General features: G+C 39.7%; 1 protein-coding gene across 1 annotated transcript in view; it reads left to right on the forward strand.

The window, feature by feature from the left end:
* The window catches only part of LOC125227907 (inositol hexakisphosphate and diphosphoinositol-pentakisphosphate kinase 2), a 62,884-nt gene that overhangs the window by 38,261 nt on the left and 5,756 nt on the right, over positions 1-18,867 (forward strand). Inside the window, 9 exon segments of the mRNA XM_048132309.1 lie at positions 2,812-2,926; positions 3,344-3,424; positions 3,954-4,036; positions 4,476-4,575; positions 5,097-5,178; positions 10,880-11,245; positions 12,557-12,739; positions 14,006-14,138; positions 16,172-16,278. Of these exon segments, the coding sequence (XP_047988266.1) occupies positions 2,812-2,926; positions 3,344-3,424; positions 3,954-4,036; positions 4,476-4,575; positions 5,097-5,178; positions 10,880-11,245; positions 12,557-12,739; positions 14,006-14,138; positions 16,172-16,278 (1,250 nt within the window).

Here is an 18,867-nt window from a genome sequence, read left to right on the forward strand (position 1 = left end):
ATTACTTCACTGCACCTTATCTTATTTTTTGCTATTCTCCTTAATTTATTAGCTTAATTGCTACTTCCAAAACCACTCTGGAGAAAGAAGCAATTCGCGGTCAGATCTCATTGTTTCAATGCTCTGTTTGTCATGGTATGGTTAAGTAAGGGCCAGTTGCATCGACCACAGTTAACAGATACATCAACCTCACGCAGCAGAAGTTTACGGAAATTCCCATAGAATTTTTTTACCGAACACTAAATTCAGTAAGAGACGGTTTGGTGCAACCGACCCTAAGTGTTCGTTTTCTTTCTCATTGTTTAAATTTAAATCCTGGCTTAGAGTTAAAAACTTTTCAATGATTGGTAATGGGTACTAACTAAGGCTCTTAATGTTCCTATAATTTAGTGCATAAGAAAATTTTGATTTTTGTTTCTTAAGCTACTTTATTTTTACTTTTTTACATAATTATTGTAGGTACTTATACTTAACGCATTTTTAACCCCCTTTGGTCCTTACAATCCTGAAATAGGATATCATTATCCCATGAATTATGAAACAACTTACGCTATTTTATTTACTTTGTTTATTCGGTAAATATTCGGCAATATAACCGAACTATTCGGCCGAATACGAACATTGGAAAACTTGCCGAATATGCGGAATACCGAATATTTACCGAATATTCGGCCCATTTTTAGTTTAAATATGTTACAGCAGATCTTGCGATCGTCATTTGTTTATATCTCAATCTGTTATTAGAGCCGTCACATTATTAGAGGAAAACGTTCCTGAGTGTTGTAGAGACCTTTATTTTGAACATGTTTGTACCTCAGATATAGTAAAGGCATTTAAATCAATTAATGTCAAAAAAACTAGTGACCTCTGGGGGGTCTCCGTCCATGCCGTAAAATCCTTAGTTGAGGTTGTAGCGCCTGACTTAGCAGTTATATTCAACAACAGTGTTGACTGCGGCGAGTTTCCTGATCTAATGAAACATAGCAAAATAACTCCTTTATTTAAATCCGGCAGAGCAGTTATATTCAACAACAGTGTTGACTGCGGCGAGTTTCCTGATCTAATGAAACATAGCAAAATAACTCCTTTATTTAAATCCGGCAGCCACTCTGACCCCACTAACTTTAGACCAATATCTGTGCTGCCAACTTTCAGCAAAATATTTGAAAAATTAGTTCTTTCTCAATTAGTACGACATTTTAACGTTAATAATTTAATGCATAATAAGCAATTTGGCTTCACACGGGGTCGCTCGACAACCGATGCTGGTGTTGAGCTAATTAAGCATATTTTCGATGCCTGGGAGGAGTCACAAGATGCTTTAGGTATCTTTTGTGATTTATCTAAGGCCTTCGACTGTGTTTGTCATGAAACATTGATCAGGAAACTACATTATTATGGAGTCAGAGGATCAGCACTAGATTTACTCAAGTCCTACTTAAATGGTAGAATACAAAGGGTAGATGTCAATGGACAGAGATCAACTGGGTCATTGGTCTCTATGGGTGTACCACAGGGATCAATATTGGGGCCTTTCCTGTTCCTTATCTACATAAATGACTTGCCATTCCTTGTAAAGACCCACCATGATATAGTATTGTTTGCAGACGACACCTCACTTATTTTCAAACTCAAACGACAGCAACAAGCTCACAGTGATGTAAACAATGCTATCTCTAAAGTAGTGAACTGGTTCAATGCTAATAATTTATTATTAAATGAAAAAAAGACTAAATGTATTAAGTTTGTCACTAATAGTAACGTAAGGAATGAGCAAACAAGTGTCGTTGTGAAGGATGAGGAATTAGAACTGGTAGATAGTACAGTTTTTCTTGGTATAACTTTAGATTCTAAACTTCAGTGGGGGCCCCATATTGTTAACCTCTCGAATAGACTTAGTTCTGCAGCTTTTGCAGTGAGCAAGATCCGTCAGTTAACAGACGTGAAAACAGCTCGATTAGTTTATTTTAGTTACTTTCACAGCATTATGTCATATGGTATTTTACTTTGGGGCAGTGCTTCAGAGATAAATACCATATTTATTCTGCAGAAGAGGGCTATTCGAGCAATATATAAAATGAACCATAGAGACTCACTTAGAGATAAATTTAAGGACATTAATATAATGACAGTGCATTGTCAATATATTTATGAGAATATTATGTATGTACATAAAAACATTTGTAATTTTAAGAAAAACTGTGATGTACATAATATAAATACTAGAAATAAACATAAACTCGCGGTGCCCTTCACACGGCTCTGTAAAATTAAAAAATCATTCATGGGTAATTGTGTTCGATTTTATAATAAACTTCCGAATCATATTACTGACTTGTCAATTAATAAATTTAAGAATCATGTAAAGCGTGTACTCATTTCCAAAGCTTATTATACAACACAAGACTACATGAATGATAAAACAACGTGGGATTAATTGTTATTCGAAATGGTTTCTTATTTTTACGTTTATTATTATTATTATTGTTGATGAAATTAATATTGTATTTTTTTGGACATTGGATTTTTCCTAGAAATATTCTAGACATGTATTTTTATATATACATATACCTAATTATATATTTTTTGTTTAACGATTATTTTTATATGAAATTGTATATTATAGACTCAATATTATTATGAACAATAATTTACAACAATAAATTGCTCTGATAATTAGGTTAGATTAAGATCATAATATATATGTAATGAACTATTCATAAGAGCTTGTAACTAGGCCTACATGAATAAAGATATTTTGAATTGAATTGAATTGAATTGAATTGAATTGAATTGAATTGTTTTATCCAGGTTCCACGTGGAGCTCCACTTCAGTCCGGGCGTGAACTGCTGCGTGCAGAAGAACCTGCCGCCCGGTCCAGGTTTTCGGCCACACAGTCGGAACCACTCCACTACTAACAACTCTGTAAGATCATACTTCATTTTCATACATACATACATACATAAACTCACGTCTGTGTTCCCAAAAGGGGTAGACAGAGCACATGAAACTTAGCAATCATAATTTAAATATTTTTTAGCTGTCATTATCATAGTTTTTATCTAATCGCTCTGCGGTTACAGGGTTGGTCTTCCTAGTTTCAAAAATACTCAATCTATTCGGCTTGTAAAGCTAAACTAAACGGCAACAGTCGCTGAACTAAAATGACTGCAGTAAAATCATTTTAATCATCTATTTTTATAATCTATCCGGGCATAGATTTAAATTCCTAGTATTCTAACCGTACTCTAACATCCTGAAAAGTATGCATGTAATATTTTGCAGCCTTGAAATAATAAATTAATCATTAGAAAAATACATGACAAGAATGTTTGTTTACAGCAGAGCTCTTCCGAAGAAGTGAAGTGTATAGAAGAAGAAGCAGAAGATGACCAGATGGCGAGTCAGGAGACGTTACAGCCGGTAGATATAGATAGATAAATAGATAGATAGATCTTTTACCAATCAATGTTGTACTGTCGGTGCTAGATAAAATAGCACCTAATGAGGAGGCACACTCAAAGATTATGACAGATGGTGCCACCTTATTAGTCCATTGCAGAGATAAAGAATTTCATGCGTGAGAGCGAGAAGAAGATATTTTTTTCTCTCACATACGAATGACAGTGACATGTCTAGACCACACTATCACAGTATAATAAAGAGTAGACACTTGCACACGCGCCGCCTGGCGGGATAAAATGTCTGTGTGCCTCCTCATTGCTTACTACGTACTTTTCTTATATATTTATTTTTACTTCCTTAAAGACTACTCTTTATCATTTTTGTAAAAAGGGTTAATCCAAACGCATTTCTGACTCTTCATTGGGTCGTTCAGATGAGGTGGCGTGAAATTTGTTGCGCTGCGTGAATTAAAAACATATCGTGCACTATATCTAATGTATCATAGGAACAGCATACTCTTTTTTAAATTATGTTATTATATTTTTAGGACACTGATGAGCTGGATAACACGTTTTCTCCGAGGAAGAATTCTAAATCAAAATTGAGGCCTTCCGATCCGATTCCAATTTGGTAAGACTCAAATCATTTTATTAGAAAATCTTCGAAGTCGTTTATGTTATGCCCGGTTGTTCGATGTAAACTTTATTATTCACCGGGATTTGGTTCATAAAATTGGCTTTGTTCAGAAAAAAGATTAAGGATCAATTAGTGAATTATAGACCTAGTTTTTCAATCAATCAATCAATCAAAATATTTATTTGTAATAAACTTAAAAACTACACATTATGCATAAAGTATGACTAAAACTACAAATGTACAAGGGATGGGTAAGTTTATCACGAAATGGTCCCGTCTCAGCATAATGCCGACCCGGAGGTCAGCGCTGATCTTCCGACGAGACCATTTGCGAGACACGAACGCAGCCGCACGGTACGGCCCTACCGTAAGTTGAACGCGTCCTTACTGAAGGCGCCATTTTTCACCTAACTTAATACTTTTCTTTTTACAGCAATCTCCACTACACGGTGAGCGGCCACGAGGCGGTGTCGCTGGCGGCGCGCCTCAACGAGCTCCGGGCGCGGCCCGACCATTCCTCACATCGCGAAAAGGTCACAATAGTTTGTAGAGTGGACGGTGGGACGAAGCTTACGTTGAAGAGGGGTGTTCTGTGTCAATAGTAAATTAAGTAGTATGCTGTCCAGTAAATCAGTATGAGTGGAAATTTGAGACCGCTGACCCATACATGCTGACAATTACAAGTAAAAGTATCTCTAAAATATAACTGCAATTCGTGGCTTGCAGCCATGTGAAATTGGCCACGGATAGCGGACTCAGACCAACAAATGGCAAGTCGTCGTTTGTCGTCGCTATCATAACAGCGTTAGAACAGACTTACTTGGGTACTAAAATCAATTTTTCAACATTTCTGACAAAAACTTTCGTCAAACCCGTTCCCGGCTTCGCCACCAGTATAGTGTATGGTATCTATTGCAGTTTAAAACTTCCGTCAAAATAGTCATCATAGACAACAGACTGCTATCAAGATCAAGAAGTTTTGAGTTTTTTATTCTTCGTAAATCTAATGCCGACTCCAACAAACTCCATTCTAACATCCTCCTTACTCCTTCAGAGCGAAGAGAAAGAGCAAAACCCCAGCGAAGACCCGCAACCCCGAGCGCGGAGCTACGACCAACACAAACAGCACGACAGCGGTAAGTGCGCACCGTGGCTAACCAGAGTTCACTAACCGCTAGCGTGTGGACTGTGAACCTTAGCCACTTGACCGTCCGACGGTAGCATAGTATCCAAAAGAATATGCTGCAGACCGTCCGCGGATACCTTACTATCCCAAGGAGTGTCAGTGGGCTGGACGGTCAAGTGGTTATAAAACCTGCGTCGTGAGCGTGTTTTTTATTAGAGTAAAAAGTCTAAAGAAGAGCTAAGGACGAATAAATCCGTACATTGACCCATCGTTTCTATCTCTGTTGGACGCGTACAATTATTATATTGATGTCCCGCCGACGGTCGCGACGGTGTTAATGTCGGTGTATCAGCGGAATACGAAAATGGCGGGTCAATGTACGATTCTTTAGGCTGAGTGTCCTTACTTAAAAGGAATTAAGATTGAGCTGTTACATGCTTTACTGAAACTGACACAGGCAGAACGAAAAATATTGAGAAATATTTGCTGCCATGCCTGCTGAAAATAACCTTTGTCATTAGAATCAGAAAACAGGATTTTTGGGAGGGGTACTGTTTTAATTACAAGTATAAATTATAATTGGCGTGATACAAATGTAAATATCAGCACGGGAAGCATGGTCGCGCGATAGACGATAAAATAGCAGGCCGTCCCTATCGCGCTATTTGTAAGTGCGATAGCGACGGCCTGATATTTTATCGTCTATCGAGCGACCATGCTTCCCGTGCAGTGTACTATAAACTGCTGAGAAAAGATGTCCCTGCATACAAAGTACAAACTTATATGTAGAAGAGGTACCTCTTCTATAAGTACTGTCTTAAAAAATATGAAACGGAATAATTTTCCAAAGAATAAAAACAACTAGAAAATCGCTAATAAACTAATTAGCTGATATTTAAAAAAAATGTTTCACTAGGTAATTCTTAATGAAAGGGGCAAACCATATCAGAAGAGAGACTGCGTTGAATGTGTTCAGCGAAAAGTAGGCAGCTCGGACATTTGAAAATCCAATGTATTAAAACTGATGTCACAGATGAAGTGCGAAAAAATCGTATTTTTACCGAAACGTACGAATGTGTCATGCTATTTCAGTCACGTACTAACACTGCTTGAACTAGAAATGAAATGAAATGAAATATTGAAATGAAATGAAATATTTATTTTCCAAGTAGGCATATTACAATGCGCTTATGAACGTCAAATAAAACTACGCCGGCTCTAACCCTACGCCTCAGCCTCGAGAAGATTTCAGTCCCCCCTCAGTTGGAGGAGGGTATCCACTATGGGACCGGCAAGAAACTCGGCGGGCCACTTCTTTTCAAAACATTACATCTTATATTTAACATGCATTAAAAAAAAAAACAAGATACAATTTAATAAGCAAAAGTATTCATAAAAAAAATATTAACACAAGAAATTATACAAAGTACAAAGCTATTATGATTATTAATAAGAGATGTTAGAGATGTATAGAGTCTCTAAGTGTCAAAGTACATCTAAAAAAATTATACATGAAGAAAAAAACCGAATAACTAAAATAACTTTAGAGTTGTAAAAGACTCTTGTTGTCTTAAGCAAAGGAAAAAAAAATATATGTATACTTAATCTACTTTTTTCCTTGGAGATGTATATGGTCTCCAAGAGTCAGAAAGAAAAATAAACAAACAAGGACCGAACAGAGTGCCTCAACGTAATCTCATTCAAAATTAATGTTACATAGAATAGCATAGCCCCTATTAGCTGAAACAGACCGGTCTTCACAAACAGCACCCGTTCACGAATATGGCGCGCATCTCAGCCATCGCCTCCCTCAACCTTCATTCGGGAAGGTGGCGACCCGATCAACGACGTCACCGTAAGCAAAGACTTTTTAGCGAGCATGACATGTTCAAGCTGTCCGGGCTGTATTAAATATTCCAATAATAAGTGAATACGGTATACCTAGATGTAAGACACAACATTCCGTGCTTGTATGTTACATAGTTTAAATTGACTTAATTGAAAACAAGATCTTGGGAGATGTAAAAGGTCCCCACAGTCAATTATAATTAATGGGATATAATAAAAAATAAAAATTTGGAGGTGTAAAGGTTCTCCAAGTGTCAAAAGAACTAGAAATAGAAAAAAAAATGCGTATGAAATACAAATTTCACGTCAAGAGACTGTTAAGCTAGCAATCTCCAACTAATTCTACAGAATACATAACTAGTATGTACTCAACAAGTCAATATATATATATATACCAAATTATAATTATACAATAATAAGGATCAATAATTTAAACAGCCAGTAGCAACAGCGCCTTAAGCATGACACAATGTCTCCCGGGACACTGCTAGCAAAACTATGACAGATTTTGAGCCTGGATAGTCGGCCATGGTGTAGTATCTCCCAGGTAATCATCAATTTTGTAGTACCCCTTTTTGAGAAGTGCACTTTTTATGTACTTCTTGAATGAAGTAAAGGGCAGATCCCATGCCTCTAAGGGTACCTTATTATAAAATGTTACATAGTTTCCCAGGAACGATTTCTTCACTTTCTGTAGACGAAACTTGGAAACCGCTAGCTTATGTTTGTTCCGTGTATTATAACTATGAATATCTGACAGTTTCTTAAAGGACTCTATATTCTTATGAGTATACATTATCACATCTAGTATGTATTGTGAAGCTACTGTAAGGATGTCTATCTCCTTAAAGCGTTCCTTCAGTGAGTCACGTGACGCCATGTTGTAGATAGATCGTATTGCCCGTTTCTGGAGAACGAAGATGGTTTGAATATCTGCTGCTTTTCCCCAGGCCAATATGCCGTAAGACATAACACTATGAAAGTAACTGAAATAAACTAGGCGAGCTGTCTCCACATCAGTTAATTGCCTAATTCTCCTTACGGCATACGCGGCAGAGCTCAACCTTTTTGCTAGGGCAGATATATGAGGACCCCATTGCAGATTGCAATCTAAAGTAAGACCAAGAAAGAGCGTATTCTCGACAAGGTCCAGGTTTTCGCCATTCAGCGTGATGGTAGTATCTGTCTTCCTTACATTGGGTAAAGAGAATTTAACACATTTCGTCTTCTTGGCATTAAGGAGCAAGTTATTTGCTGTAAACCATTCTAGTACCTCCTTCAAAGTTTCATTCACATGGCTATAGTCACTTAGTTGTCTATCAACTTTGAAAATTAGTGAAGTATCATCAGCAAATAAGACTATCTCACATTTGTTCTTTACAAGACATGGCAAATCATTTATATACACAAGGAAAAGAAAAGGTCCCAGAATAGAACCCTGTGGTACTCCAAGCTTTACAGTTGTACCGTTAGATTCAGTACCATTTACAACCACTTTCTGGGTTCTTTCGTTTAAGTAAGATTCAACAAGCTGTAAAGCTTTAGAGGATAGACCGTAGTGCTTCAGCTTGTGTAGTAGTGTGTCGTGCTCCACACAATCGAAAGCTTTGGAGAGATCGCAGAAAATACCGATAGCATCTAACGAGAGTTCCCAGGCATCGTATATGTGCTTGATTAGCACAGAGGCAGCATCTGTCGTCGAACGACCTCGTGTAAAACCAAATTGCTGATGCTGAAGTAATCCATTCGTGTTAAAATGTCGAAGCAACTGGTTCAATATAATTTTCTCAAACACTTTGCTGAGAACGGGAAGTATGGAAATTGGTCTAAAATTTCCAAGGTCATCCTTGCTGCCTGATTTAAACAGAGGAATAACCTTACTATACTTCATCAGATTGGGAAACACACATTCCCTAACACAAGCGTTAAACACATCGGCTAGATAAGGTGCCACGACGTCAATAATTGAATACACGACTTTCACAGATATCCCCCAAATGTCCTCACTGTTTTTAACTTTTAAGGACTTGAAAGTTTTAATAATCTCTTCGGGGTCAGTAAATTGGAAATATAATTCCATGCTGCATTTCTTAACATTGTAATTGTCCAAGTAGAGACCTGCCTTAACTACAGAGGAGTTTAAATTCCGTGTAGTATCAGTGGCTATGTTGGTGAAAAAGTGTTGAAAGGCGCCAGCAACATCGTCGTCTGCAGACAATATCATGACAAATACGAACGTTGCCGTAAAAATACGAAGGAAAAGCTTTTCGCACTACATTTTTACTTAGCGGGTTGTGTGTATAATAAAGTTTTGACTTCATATGGCTGGAGCCTAAATTGAGATTGGTGGTGTCAGTGTCATCAAGTATGGGATTGTTAACGGATGACGTAAGATCTTAATTTTATTCTTCGTCATATTCCATGATTATGATTAGTTGATTACTTTGCTACTGAATAAGATTATGTTTTTATTCTTTATTCATAAGCAACACCGTAGGTACTTCACTACTTAGCCTGACTTTGCTTCTGAACTTAGTAAATTGGAGTAAAATATGTGGTGTAGGTACTTTCAAACTTCTTTGATTCTGGGCATTTCTATTTATGATGTCATCGCTTTTATCTTCTTACGATTTTAAAATTAAATACTTATAACAAGTTTTACGGTTATTCTTATACAAAATAAATCAAGGATCGCAGATACAATTTTTCCTTGTTGGAGGTAAGCCATCAACAGCATGTCTCATCGATTTAATATGTTTTCTAAATAGTGTGTATTCTAGCGTTTCGAGTGGTGAGCTCAACTGGCCGGCGATATTGTGTGTTTGCGCGTCTTGCTCCTCGCGTGTGCGTTTGATTGTGCGCCCTGCATGCTGTTCTAACTCTTAACCTAGTTAAGGTATATATACTTGGCCAGGTACTATCACTGGTAACTAGAACGTAATTGTCAGATATCAGAATACGTATGTGTCAATTCATAAGAGCTGGTACGAATGAAAATATGCATGTGTGTGACAGATTGACCAATAAAGTTGTAGTTCTTGACAGTTACGACTGTATACCGATACAGGTGTCAATCATACAATCAAAGTATTGTTCATTCCATTCGTGCCAGCTTTCGTGAAACGATCTGTGTACTCATCAAATCACCATTTCTTCTTATAAATCTATGGGTTGCCATATTCAAAATCTTAATATACTGCCAAGTGGTTCATGATCTATGTAACTGAAATCAGTTACGATAGGACATACTCATCATCATCTTAAGCATTGGCATATATTTTTTTACACAAAACTACTCGTGAATGCAATTGGGCTGTCTTCTTGATTTTTTTTTATGCACCACACCTATAGTATTTTTCAAACAAGAAAGATGTTGTACAGCGTGTATAATCTACCTACATTGGGGAGACTTTAATTTTTTTATTTGAAAAATATAGAACCAATAATAACTTTTGAATTCTGATATCTGAGCATTCTGAACCATATACTGAAACGACCTAAGACAAACGCGTTATTAGTGATGGTATCTGGCTATATAGCTAGTGTAAGATGTCCTAGTGATGTGTATTAGTACCGTGAACGCAAATTTCGAGTCATGACCCTTCTCCCCCGATCATACCCGTATGAGCGGGCGAGAGGCCGCGCGGCGGAGGCTTGCGTCCACGGAGGGCGGCCACCATCAAACGACACCCGGTTACGGGTTCTACTCTGACTGTCTCGCGTCTTGGCACTCACGGGCATGCTTAAATCACAATTCTATACTTTATTTATTACGCAATATACTAATTTATTTTATTTCTATCACCTCCCTTCTAACCACATTCGCATATCACGTAACCGTTAACGCCCCTACCCGCTAACAGTCCCCGTGCTAACGCTCACGACGCCTTCCGGGTCGATTTCGGCGCCCGAAACGCCGGAATTCGATCTGGAAGGGGTCGAGTCCAGTACTAACGAGCTGCCGCTGTCCGCGATCACATTCGGTAGTAGAGTAGAGGTGGGGCCCGGGCGGGTGGCGTCGTGGCCCCGCCTCGAGGAGTCACTGTGGCGCGGCGCAGGGCGGCGCCAGCGGCACAGCATCGGCGGCCAGATGAGCTACCTCAAGATGCTCGGGCTCGCGCGCGGCAAGGCGCAGGGCGCCGCGGGGCTCTTCAGCACCGCCGTCATCTCCGGCTCCAGCTCCGCGCCCAATCTGCGAGTCTGCATACCCGCCGCTGCTGCCAACAACAGTAAGTTCCAATTATAAACTGCTTTTAGACGAGCACATGCCCTTATGAGTGGATTCACACTTCGGTGACGCTTTACAAAATAATTATAATCTGAGAATGCACCGACGCCGCTAAAACAAGATGATTTTATAACACGCCTCGCCACAACAACCCTTCGTGTCGCGTGTGAGAAACTGCGTGTTATGAAATCACTGTTTTGATTTAGTGATGTGGCGTGTTAGGTAAAAAACCAAAATAAATGACAAGTTTCGTTTATTTGTGCATACTTTACTGGATTTTTTACTGAATGACGCATAACACGTAAATAAAGCAAGTTATTCCGTGGTAATGAAAAGATGACGTATACAGCATTTGTATATGACTTCGTTAGATGGCCGGTTTATTAGTTACGACTTCATTTTGGAACGTGCAATGTCGATAGTTAGATTAAGATAATTAAGGAAAACTAGCGTGAAGTTTCTACGAAATATCGTAAATTTAACACTTTAAGTTCTCGCGCTTTGTACACATATTTAAAGTCACACACAGGTCGAACGCGATTAATTAACATAATTTTTACCTTTTTTCCCAACGTTCGGACCAGTGCGCGGATGTTGTGAGTGCTGTTTGTCGTGCGGTGGGAAATAAACAATAACTAAAAGCGGGTAGATTATATTTATTTGTCTACCCCGAACATTTATATAAATTAATATCGGGTAGTTTTGTGTTGTTTACATCTCCGGTGACACTTTGCTGGGACGTCAGTCTTCCGCGACCACGGCCAGTGCAACCTGGCCGAAACGTTGGGAAAAAAGGTAAAAATAATGTTAATTAATCGCGTTCGACCTGTATGTGACTTTAAATATCGTAAATTTTCATAAAAATCCGCGCTGATACGAAAGTTACGAAACAATAGTATATTGATGAGATTGCTGACAAAGAATGAGTCAGTCACGTTGTTTCATTTAATTAGAGACTTGAATAGGTATAAGTTCAGCCCAGTTTACATGCAATTAAACAATTGGGAATTAGGCATTTTCCCAGGGAGGGGGACATTTTGATATTGTCTTCGCCAACAGGTAAGTGTATTTATTAAGGTTTTATTTACGTGGATATATTGTTTTATAAATATGACATAAATATATGATCTATCGATTCGTGAAGAAATAGATGCCGTTTTATTTTTTATTGTTCTCGCTTTAGTGTTTCCGAATGGTCACTTACATCAAGTAGGTATAACAAAGAAGGAACATGATTCATTAGTTGTAGTCTTTTTGTCTTTACTCTGCTCAACTCAACGACATTATTAACACGAGCGCAAACGTGTTTCAGCCGCACTGGAAGGCTTCGGCGGCGTGCCGGCCATAAGGCCTCTAGAGACTCTGCATAACGCGTTATCGCTGCGTCAGCTCGACGCCTTCCTTGAGCGAGTCACAGCTGCGCCCGTGTTGCTCGGCACACCTCCATCAGCGCCGCCGCCCACTCCGCCCGCCAAGCCCGCCTCGCCCACCAACAGTAAGTCTTCACATACAGTATTATACCAGAGACAGTAGTGCCAACTCTAGAGATGCTCGAGCGAGTTACTGCGGCGACCGCTTCAGTACACCTCCATCAGCACCGCCGCCCACTCCGCCCGCCAAGCCCGCCTCGCCCACCAACAGTAAGTGTTCACAAACAGTTTTATACCAGAGACAGTAGTGCCAACTTTAGAGACGCTGCACAACGCGTTATCGCTGCGTCAGCTCGACGCTTTCCTCGAGCGAGTTACAGCGGCGCCCGTGCTGCTCGGTACACCTCCATCAGCGCCGCCGCCCACTCCGCCCGCCAAGCCCGCCTCGCCCACCAACAGTAAGTGTTCACAAACAGTGTTATACCAGAGACAGTAGTGCCAACTTTAGAGACGCTGCACAACGCGTTATCGCTGCGTCAGCTCGACGCTTTCCTCGAGCGAGTTACAGCGGCGCCCGTGCTGCTCGGTACACCTCCATCAGCCAGCGCCGCCGCCCACTCCGCCCGCCAAGCCCGCCTCGCCCACCAACAGTAAGTGTTCACTGCCAGAGACAGTAGTGCCGGCCTCTACTAGGCTGCACAATGCGTTATCGCTGCGTCAACTCGATGCCTTACTCGAGTGAGTTACTGCGGCACCGGTGTTACTAGGTACACCTGCAGTCATCCGCCCACGGCCCGAGTTCGCCTCGCCCACCAACAGTGAGTGTCAGACACACGTTATCGCTTTGGTACCTGGATGTTTTTCTCGGGCGAATTATTGCAGCGTCCGGGCTGCTCGGTACACGTCCAGACCCGCTGTCTACCAATTAGTGAATGTCTGACAATACATCACGCATTATCGCTTCGGTAGCTGGATGTCATTTTCGAGCGTGTCACACAGCGCTCGTGCTATTCTGCACGCCACCGGCTAAGCTCAGCTGGCCAGCACAGCAAGTACTTCAATATCTAGAACCTGCGGGCCGATTTTTGAGTCTCACGCGTTCGAATTCAGAAAATTGTCACTGAAAATAATAAGCAAGTCACCGTTTTCAACCGGTATTTTAGTGACAAAATCCGAGTATGCGAGATTCAAAAATCGCCCTCCTGGATCGACTCTGAGAGCGACTCTCTTACGATAGTAACGATGTCAAACTGGGCAGGCTCAAATAATTGCATTTGTTAAGAACTAAACTTAAAAAAATCCCTGTTTCTGGAATAATTTGAAAACCAAATAAATTCCACTTCTCCATAAGCTGGACGTATAACAATTAACATGATACATGAATATGACAGGTGTGGGCTGGAGCGGGCCTTCGTCCCTGATGTCGTCGTCGGGCGAGCTTCCCAGCGGGCTGTCGTCGGCCGGGCCTTCTTCACCCAACTCCAACTACGCCTCCAACTCAGACCACAAGAACTGCTCCGAAAGGTACACCGCCCGCTTGACTACATACCTATAGACCTACTTGGCGAATGGGGTTGGCAAATGAGGCCCAGCATATGTTTTACCTGTCATTTCTACTATTTCTTTATAACGTGGACGCCCGGAGGCTCATTTCATGAAGCTGCGAGTTACAAATTACAAGTGATGGTCAATTTCTAATATGACAAGATTAACGAGTTAGAAAAGGGACTTCTGCTTGAAATTTGTAACTTGTAGATTTGTGAAATGGGCCACAGACAGTTCGTCCACGTTATAAAAACTGGCCAAGAGCGTGTCGGGCCACGCTCAGTGTAGGGTTCCGTAGTTTTCCGTATTTTTTCAAAAACTATTGAACCTATCGTTAAAACAACTAGAAAGTCTTCATAAAGTTCTACTTTTGTGATTTTTTTCATATTTTTTAAACTAATGGTTCAAAAGTTAGAGGGGGGGGACGCACTTTTTTTCCTTTAGGAGCGCCGAAAATATTAATATTATCAAAAAACGTTCTTAGTAAACCTTTATTCATTTTTAAATACCTATCCAACAATATATGACACGTTGGGGTTGGAATGAAAAAAAATATCAGTCCCCACTTTACATGTAGGGGGGTACCCTAATAAAACATTTTTTTCCATTTTTTATTTTTGCCGTATCTGGAAATATACAGTTGCCAACCTTATTGAGGTTTAGCAAAACGGCTCCAAAATAGATAAAGAACTTTTCACCAACAAAAAAATGGAACTACACCATGTCATGTTTGGATCTATTTTGCTGAAACCATCAAATTATGGATCAATTAAATAATTTTTGCTAGTTACCTATTCATAACCAGTTTCTAAATATTATCAAAACATTACATGTTTGATGTTACAGTTATGATTGTAATAATTTGATTGATCCATTTTATTAGTGTCTTGTAAGATATGCTCTTGCTAACTTCACCGTCAGCTATTCATATCACAGGCACGTCTTTATTTGTGTTACATTAATTTGAATTTTGTATATGTTTGGAAGATTAAATGTTCCTTAAGTGCCTTCTTCCTGTACATTGCTCAGGTTATTTAAACGCTATGTTACGTGTTTTAAACTAAATCCAAGTTTTTGAATAATAAAAAACACATTGTTTTTGTCGTGTTGCCCATTAAAAACGTTTTTATTTGCTAGCGCCTAGCATGCGAAATTGCAGTGATATAATACTTGATAATCATTAATCAGTTGTTAAAACAATAATATTCAGTTGAAATATTAAGACATGAGGTGAAAAATACACAAACATATCCGATGGAAAACATTTACCTACCCTAAAAATTAAAATTTTGAAAAAACCCCCGATCGTGACATAGTAGACCGATTTTCATGAAACATGGCTAAGAACACTCCCGACTAACTCAGCTTTCAGACAAAAAAAACTAAATCTAAATCGGTTCATCCGTTCGGGAGCTACGATGCCACAGACAGACACACATACAGACAGTCAAACAGACAGACAAACAGACAGACAGCCCGTTGTTTTTGCGTCGGGGGTTAAAAACAAGATCGTTTAATACGCGGCTACTTGCATCTATCTGTTTCGTCCTAGACTGTTTGAAATAGGCATGCTTTAGTCTCACGAAGCACAGGCATGCTGCATAATTAGGTATTGATAGTTGATTTGATTATTTTTTATGCTACGTAGCTACTTCTGCCGCTGTCTACGAAGGTTAGTAAGGTGACTTATGAATCTTATGATGCACAGTTGATCGAACAATTCAAAGTACCCTTACTGCATACTTGAATACTGAAGATTTTCTTTTTGGATGCCCGCAGAGATTAGATCCACTCGGTCGCGTTTACTCCTGTATAGGTATATCTGTCGTCACCTACCCTATGACGGTATTCTTGAAGTAAAATTACTAACACAAAGTACCAAAAACAGTGGAAAGGTTATTTAAGACAAAAATGTGTCAAAGATTTTTAGCGAAATGAGCTTTACTTTTAGTCTTCATACACGCAGAAATATGGCAATACTAGGGCGGTAAATGAGAAATTATGGGTTCCAGTAGCAATTGGAGTAAAAATGTGGCGAGCAAGCTCCCCCAGTGGGACGGGGAGGCGGCCACTCTGTGCGGCGCCGACGCCGGCCTGCCGCCTTTCGCGCACCACCCAGGTACACACCGGCTTAAGATGAATATGGATCTCTATGGACCGATACAAACAGACCCAACCCAACTGCAACCTATACTACCTATAGGTATGGGAACTGTACTCTGATTGTAGTGTGCATGCAGTCGAAGTGCAGTTCTCATACAAGTTGCTGTTGGGTTGCAGTCCGACTGTATCGTCCCTATGGTTTCTACACACGTCACCGATAATTGCATGCGATTTTCATAGATTATACAGTATCGAAGTTACTATCAAATCGAGGTAATGTATCAAAAATCGCATTATATCTCGGTGAGGTTTGTAGAGCCCACCAATCGACTATACATATACCGTTTAGAATTATTTAGGTAATATAGCTACAAATGACTGAATATCCAATAAGAATAACTACAACCAAACTACGAGTACTGCTTCGCAAAAAAGAGTAAAATTAAAAAGTGGCAACATCGTAGTGTCGTCCTGTTTTCTTACACATATTGATTTCAAAGGTACAACACTACAATGTTGTCACTTGTTAATTTATACTCTTTTTGCCAGGCTGTATCCAATGTTTTGTGATCAAAAGTCAATGACCAATGTGTTGCCAGTTAAAACGTGAATGATATTTATTCGTAGCTTAACCCTTAAATGCATAGTGATGTTTATATGCATAAATTCAAATTTGAATAAATCTTTGTCAAGGTCATTCATTTATGGGTTAATGAACTGGAGCTCTAATCGGTGGACGGCAGTAATTTAGTTTAATTCGGTGGCGGTTAATAACGAAAATCTCGTTACACAAAATCGTAGTTCGATTGATCAATCCACCAGCTAATCAATTAGTTTTGTAAATAATAAAATACTGCTTTATTTGGTAATAGGTTCAAATTAGATTGCAATTGAATATGTACACTTTGTTTACAGTCTGGCAAAAAGTAGAAATAAAAAAAAATTGGTTGTCTGTAAAGTCGGTTTACGGACGGTAGTTTAACGTGATAACGTCAAACATTACAGTAGTATAGACAGGGGCGGTCAGAGTATAGCAAAAGGGGCCCGATTCTGGGACTTTTTTCACGTTTATTTATTTATTTATTAAAAATACACAAAAGTTAACAGTATTTCACCAAAGCACTTATGTGGTAATATAATTATGTACATGTTAAATTGACATAAATAAAAGCAAACACACTTAAAAGTTAAACTATGGTTATTACATTAATCACCTAAGGAGTGTAGAGTCTATGAACCTTAAGAGTTTTCTGTAAAACACACCAACACTATCAGCAAATATGTCAATATCGTCTGTCAGGGCGAAGTTTCTATTATGTCAGTCGAATTGCAGGCTATTGTGGAGGCCTTGGCCTATGTGGAATCAATTGAGGCAAAACGTATAGTAATATTTTCGGACTCAAAAAGTGCCTTACAACATATAGCTCGATGTACCTCGACTAGTCGAGGAACACCGACAGCTTATCTCATTTTAGAGCTCATGCGAAACTGTATGTCCAAAGATAAAACTGTTATGCTTCAATGGATTCCATCCCATATAGGCACAGACCAACCCCTATAGACATCTATTACAAGACGACTCGCGGTCGCCAGCCTTCCTAGTATTTGCACTGATATAAGCGCGGGCGCTCGCCGTGCCCGATCAGTATCGACCAAGTAACAGACCCGAAAGCAGCGCGTGTTTTTCGCACAAAAAAATTGGAAAAGGGTATTTTGATGCCTTAAAGATGTCCACCTGTAGTGTGAAATGGTGTGGAAAGGTAACAAGAAGCTCAAATTTAAAAACAGACGGCATTACATTCCACAAATAAGTCATATTTATAATTTATTCAGAGCCGGCATAGGTCAACTTACATTGGCCACTTACGCGTCAGTAGAGGGACAGTCATACTTCTGTCCCTTTTCATCTGGCGCGACTGCCCGCCGTCCTTGAAACGGCCAATCACAGCGCGCTTAACACATTCCCCGCCCGCTCCTCGCACCCCAAACACTGGTGACTCGTATCGCGAACCAAATATACAAGACTGCCACTCTATAGGAGGTTCTCTGTGCATATAGGTATTGATGGTAACGAAGCTGCAGATAAACTAGCGAGAGAAGCATCCTCTGAAGGCGTAGTTATTAAGGTTACACCTTTTTATACCGAGGTACTAGCTCAAGTCAAAAAGCACTGTGCCAATCGCTGGAAGGAATTTTTTGATAAAAGATCCCAAGAGAAGGGTTATATGGTACCGCACTATACAGCCTGAACCGTTACAGTCTCCTTGGATGACCCAGTGTTCGCTTACACGTCAGGACCTTGTGATAGCGATGAGACTCCGTTCTGGACACAGACTTCGAATAAATTTAAATTCATGATGGGTAAGGTTGAAAACCCGAACTGTAATGATTGTGGGGTCATCGAGGACGTATACCACATATTGATGGAGTGTGTACGGGGGGAGTCTCATCGCCGTGGAACCTTTTACACTGGATTCTGCAATGTTGTGCTCGCCAAACCTGAGTCAGAGCAAGCTAAACTACTGTACAAGATTTATAAGGAATGTATGTATATTAACTAATTTATTGCTACTGTATAATGTTCGCGAACGTATGGAGCGCCATA

Source organism: Leguminivora glycinivorella, chromosome 7 (genome assembly GCF_023078275.1).
Source record: "Leguminivora glycinivorella isolate SPB_JAAS2020 chromosome 7, LegGlyc_1.1, whole genome shotgun sequence".
In the NCBI taxonomy this organism is placed as follows: domain Eukaryota; kingdom Metazoa; phylum Arthropoda; class Insecta; order Lepidoptera; family Tortricidae; genus Leguminivora; species Leguminivora glycinivorella.